This window comes from Elgaria multicarinata, chromosome 12, assembly GCF_023053635.1.
Source record: "Elgaria multicarinata webbii isolate HBS135686 ecotype San Diego chromosome 12, rElgMul1.1.pri, whole genome shotgun sequence".
NCBI lineage: Eukaryota > Metazoa > Chordata > Lepidosauria > Squamata > Anguidae > Elgaria > Elgaria multicarinata.
In genome coordinates this window covers 32,490,796-32,496,795 of record NC_086182.1, presented here as the reverse complement: position 1 = coordinate 32,496,795, position 6,000 = coordinate 32,490,796, and the positions used below count along the sequence as shown (strand labels likewise).

The following is a 6,000-nucleotide window of genomic DNA, read 5'->3' as shown; positions in this document are numbered from 1 at the left end:
TTAAAGAGGCTCAGCAGGGAACAAGCTGGGATTTCGGGTCTGAGGGTGCTTCTAGAGGGAGGGATTCAGGCTATAAAAGGCCGTAGGCAGCTCTTGGGCCTTTTCCTCCTTAACGGATCTTTTTGTGACGGAAGGAGCGGTGGCGGAAAGCACGGGAGCGTGAGAAATGAAAGAAGACATCGTCTGGACCCCCATGCCAAATTCCACGGATGAGGCAGGGCAACTGCACACAAAAAAGCTTTGCCTGGAATCACCCCAAGAGAGAAAGACAGACAGAGAGAGAGAGAGAGAGAGAGAGAGAGAGAGAGAGAGAGAGAGAATGAATTGAATTCCTCTTGAACCACAAAGATTTGAGAAACACCCCATCATCCGTCTTGGCTGGAACCCTGAGCTTTAAAGTCCTTCGACAGGGAGGCTGCTGCTCAAATCGTAGGTGTCGTTGTTTCCATCTTGGAGGAGGAGCTTCTCGATGGTGAGGGCGCCCATCTCTTTCCTTGCATCCCCCAGCTCCTGGGGGGCAGGGGCAGGAACCGAAACAGGAAGAGGAACAAACTGGGGCGCATGGATGGCGGCCGAGGCTGGCTGGTACTGTAGGGATGGCGCCGGTAGCGTTGAGATTGGCTGAGTCCATGGGAAGTAGCTCAGAGGTGCTTGTTGGTCCATCACATCCAGGTGGGGCAAGACAGTCGGTGTGGAGGTGGGCCTTGCCTGTTTGAGATAGAACAGAATGAGCCACCAGTCGAGTGTCTCTAAGAGTTTTGCGCACAGCTGCAGCTCGTTCACACACGGATTTATTTGTTTCCGGCCTCTTAATCGTAAGGTCTCCGAGGCATCGTATAACAAATCATCATTGAGACAATATGACAGTAAAAAGTGAGATGATCAACAGTTCAGAGTAAAACCCACTAAAATCAACCACCACCACCTACAGCTAACGAAGAGCAACATAACTCATTAAGAGAGTCACTGTGTTGCAGGGGTTAGAGCAGGGGTGTTTTGGGCCTACAACTCCCATCAGCCTTAGCTGGCATAGACAATGGTGCAGGCTGATGGGGATCGTAGGCCAAAACACCTGGAGGGAAGCAAGTCACCCACCCCTGGGTTAGATGATTGGACTAGGATTGGGAAGACCTGGGTTCAAGTCTTCACTCAGTCATGAAGCTTCTTAGGTGAGATAGGGCCAGTTGCTTTGACCATCTGTTTATTTGATTTAATACGTTTCGCAGCCACCTTTCAAGATTACAGTCTTCCCAGCCACACCTATGTCACAGGGCTGCTGGGAGGATAAAAGGGTGGTGGAAGGAGAATCGTGAAGGCTGCCCAGAACTAATAAATAAATATATTCTGTTAACTGATGTTTTGCAGCTTTCCAGCCTCCCAGTTGCAAATAATTAATTTTAAAAATAAAATAAAAATCAGGCAAAGTAGCGAGCCCAGGGGGAGCCAACAGAAGTGTCCGTGGGCACAGTGGTGGCCTGGGCCATCTACATGGCCTTCCTAGCTTCTCCCTTGCATTTGGGCTCCTTTCCACGGGCACCAAACTCACACCGTGTTGCGTTACACACTGCCTGTTTCTCAGAGTGGACACCAGACTGGGACCAGCTGCGTTCAAGCATCACCTGGGATTTCCCCCGCCATCATGTCTCAATGCGGAATCCATCAGTACTTTGCTGGGCATCAGTGCCAATCTTGCTGTCTAAAGACATTTTTGTTTACCAAGGACTTCTAGAATATCTACTTAGGGCACAATCCTATGCATGTTTACATGTTGGGTGGCGGGGGGAGTCCTACAACTCCCCAGCCAGCTATGCTGTCTAAACATATATAGGATTTTCTGCCTAAACATACATAGGTTTGCACCCTTAGTTACCATTTTAAATATAGTTCTATTCTGGAGTGTATTATTATTATTATTATTATTATTATTATTATTATTATTATTATTATTCATTGTCCAACAGTCAAACCTCTCTGGGCAGTTTACAGAAGGGTAGAGGTTTTTGTTTAAATTCATGTAAAGCATCGTAAAGCCATCAAATAAAATGATTATAAATTGCATTGAAAATGCATCTGCAGATAACGTTGTGAAAATATCACGCTGAAACGGGGTGGGGTGGGGAAACCGAAGTGTATTATCCAGGCTCTCCCTCCTGATATTCAAATCCGACATCCGATATGCTGGGTAACAAGACAGAACAATGCAATTTATGGCTCTCTTCAATTACAGCTGTTCACAAGTTGCGAATTGGAACCATGAGACTCCTTGTTTAGTCAAAGCCTACAGGATAAACTGATGACCACCACCTCCTCTCTCCTCCCCCTCCTTTTGCCTCTTTCTTTTTTCCTGAGCAGCAAACAAGGATAACCTACGGATGGTTTTCTTCTTCTTCTTTTCACAAACAATGAGGTTTCATTCAGTAACTGTTTTCCTTAAATTGGAATTATAGAGTATCAAAAGGTAAAAGGGGAGGAGACGTACGTACAAAAAAATGCTGGCATATTGTAGCTTCAAGCATATTGTAGCTTCATCATGGGGGGAATCCGCACGTCGTTCTCAGGGCGCTTCCATCCGCCCCCAGTGCACCCCGAAAACGATCGTGTAACTTGCCTGTAAAAGAGACAAGGAAGAAACGTCCTTGCCGCCGCTGCCACCCAATTCCATCCTTGCCGGCCGGCTCGGAGAGCTCAGGGAAAGAAGGCGGGGTGCTCTCCACTCCACCTTCTTCCACCGAGCTCTCCTCGCCGGACGGTGAGGAGGGAGTTGGGTGGCAGCGGCGGCAAGGACGTTTCTTCCTCGTCTCTTTTACAGGCAAGTTACACGATCGTTTTCGGGGTGCACTGGGGTCGCTTAGAAGCGGTCTCGGTACGACGTGCGGATGCTCTTACTGCCAGTAACTGAGCCTCAGGAGATGCATTTCAACCTTTCAGAACAGGGAAAAACTGCACAAATGCCTGGAAACCAAAAAACCATCTGTAGTTGGAGGAAATGTGGGGCTTCCCGAAGAAGGGGTGTGACCCTACGGGAGACTCCAGAGGGCTGGATTTGGCCGCCAGGTCTGAGGTTTCGCATCCCTGTGCTAGAGAAGTGCAGGACACCTTTATTAGGGTGACCAACTGTCAGGATTTCCCCGGATTTGTCCTGGTTTTTGTTCTTTCTATGTTGTCAGGGGGGATTTTCTATAATTTTCAATAATGTCCTGGAATGACACACCTTCCTCTTTAAGGCTGCCATCAGCATGGCAGGAGGGAATGACATGCGTTCTTGAGGCACAGCATTCCCCCACCCCGAGCTCCAATTGAGGTCTTAAAGGGGAAAGTGGGTCATTCCTGGACATTATAGAAAAGGCCCCAATTGGAGTGGATGGTGGTGGTGCAGAATGAAATCCTTTCCCCTCCTCCACTCCAATCGGGTTCTTTAAGGTGGCGGGGGAATAACATACTTTCTGCAGGACTCAGAAAGCTGCTTCCCCACACGTACACTAGGTGTCCTCTTTTTTGGTTTCCCAAATATGGTCACCCTACCTTTATGAAAACAAAAGCTAAATAAGCCTTCCCCAACCTGGCCCCTTCCTGTTGTGTTGAAGCAGTTGCAATCCAACCCAGTGGGAGGGCGCCATGTTGAAAGAGGCTGGGCTAGATCGTCCTACAGCCCTATCTCCAGCGTGACCCAAAGAACTGGCCCTGCTCCATGGACGCAACCCAACTCACTGCAAAGTTGGTGATGAGCGGCTGGGAGGCGTAAGTCAGCACGGAAGACGTTCCGACAAGCGTGTAGCTGGGGCACACGGGCTGGACGTACATGTCCGACGTATAGGGGCAGGCGACGGCTTCATGCGACACGTAATCCGGGTAGGTGGTCCATTGGGTCAAAGGCTGGAGAGAGGCTGGAGAAGGTTGTGCCAGCCAGCTGGAATAGAGCGACGCTTCATCCATCAGGGGCAAGGAAGACGCAACGAAGTCCGACTCGGTGCAGAGCTGGCCTACGAGCAAAGGAAGGACTGGAGGGTTAGGCTAAAAAAAGTGGGCCAGGAACCAAAGCAGTGAACAAAACAAAAAAAGGTGTGTGTGTGGGGGGGAGAACATGTTCTGAAACCCTTACCTGTGGGTGAATAGGATGGGAGTGACTGATGGGGTAAAAACACCTAAAGGAAAAACAAAACGTAGTTTGACACTGGCTATTGAAGAGCAAGAAACTTGGAGAAACTATTACTCAGAGGCCTAAGAGGAAACAAAATTCATGTTCAAACTGTGGCCAAACGTCAAGCTGAGCAAATGAACCATCACAATAAAAGCCTTCGTTTGGGGAATGAATGGCCAGGGGTGGGGCGGAGGTGCACACATACTCACAAAACACACATAGACACACACTCTACAAACATTCGTGTCCCAGGGAGCATCCTCCTTTCCTTGCAGATGCACCTGGGCAGGTGTGAAGCGCAACTTCTCATGACTCAAAATGTAAGGTTCAGATTTTGGCTGATGTTGGTACAGAAAACCTTCGTTTTGAGGCCTCTTGGTGTGCTGCCGCGCACTACAGAACTGGAAAGTCAGTGTTGGTGACATGATGGAAACCCATAGGAAGGAACAGAGATGAACCTTTGGCCCGCGAATTGTGGTTTGGCCCTTTCCTACCGTTGTCGCTGCAGCAGCCACGTTTGCATTCTGAACGCTGCCACGCTTTCTCTTCAAGAGCTCCTTCACTGGTTCTTTAACCCGAACACCTTGGTAGGGGCGTGGCAGGGGCGGCTGCTCAGGTGCAGAAGCTAAAAAAAACACCAGGCAAACAATTTTCATCATTATTATCCTTTCTTAATACTTCACATATTTCTTCTTCAGTTAAAATAATCATAAAAAGAAGAATCTCAAAAAAAAATAAAAAATTCTGGAGTTGCCTGTCCAGAGCAAAATACATGATTCGAGGCTTGCTCTAGCTTTGTACAAAGCTAGGAGCTTGTTTTGGTTGGGTGGGGTGTCACAAGATGGTGCAAATTTGCAGACACAAATCAAGGTGTCTACTATTAGGAGGGCTTTCTCCGTTGTGACACCCCGGCTGTGGAATGAGCTCCCCAGAGAGGTCCGCCTGGCACCTACACCGTACTCCTTTCATCACCAGCTGAAGACCTTTTTATTCTCTCAGTATTTTAACACTTAATTTTAACTTACATTTAAATTTTACTGTTTTAATTCCATATTTTAATCTTATATCAACTTCTGCTGCGGGGTTTTATCCTGGTTGTGCTTTTTATACTGTATTTTATATTTGTGTTTTTAGATTGTTGGTTGTTTTATTATGTTCTTCATGGTTTTAAATTTTGTGAACCGCCCAGAGAGCTTCAGCTATTGGGCGGTATAAAAATGTAATAAATAAATAAATAAAATAAGGTGGAATCTGGCCCGTGCTTCACTAGTGTCAGATATAGGGTTTGTACTTAGTGGTTAGATTTATTAGGAAATGGTTTGAAAATGTCAGATGTTCTTTGCAAGCTTCTCTGTGAAAGAAGTTCTCATAGAAGTAGCTTGTTCACTCTTTTATCTTGGCCTTGAGGCAGCTAGTTCTCTGGGAACTTCAAAGTGTTTGGGAAAAGGTGGGGGCGCTCTTCGAAGTGGGTTGTAACATCCTGCCCTCTTGGCACGTGGGCAAGGTTTACAGGTCAGGGGACCTGTCTGTCAAGTGACTTTGAATAGGCTTTAAAGGCTGGTGCAAAGCTGAAAAAGCTTTTGCTAGGTTTCATCTCTCGCGCGCAACGCTTGACTTCTTTCCTGCTTTGGATTCCATCTCTGCTTAGGACTTCGAAAGCACTCTGCACATGGACGCTTTGCTATTTGGACTTTGGATATCTAAGAACAGTGCCATGAAAAGTAGTGAGGCTTTTCATAGACTTGGACTTGTATATGCTGCGGATTCTGTGTTCGTGCCCAGACTCAGGTGGCAGGGAGTTCTTAGTCTTTAGCAGAAGGATTGGACCGCTGTGCCTTTGGCTTAACTTTTCTTGAAGTCGT

General features: G+C 47.3%; 1 protein-coding gene across 1 annotated transcript in view; it reads right to left on the bottom strand.

Annotated features, from left to right (window-relative positions):
- Positions 1 to 378: 378 nt before the first annotated feature.
- The window catches only part of POU2AF1 (POU class 2 homeobox associating factor 1), a 28,973-nt gene continuing 23,351 nt past the window's right edge, over positions 379 to 6,000 (bottom strand). Inside the window, exons 2-5 of the mRNA XM_063139254.1 lie at positions 4,633 to 4,763; positions 4,100 to 4,142; positions 3,709 to 3,980; positions 379 to 708 (exon numbers count right to left, since the gene is read on the bottom strand). Coding sequence (XP_062995324.1) covers positions 394 to 708; positions 3,709 to 3,980; positions 4,100 to 4,142; positions 4,633 to 4,763 — 761 coding nt within the window. The 3' untranslated portion in view covers positions 379 to 393. The remainder of the gene's footprint in view (positions 709 to 3,708; positions 3,981 to 4,099; positions 4,143 to 4,632; positions 4,764 to 6,000) is intronic.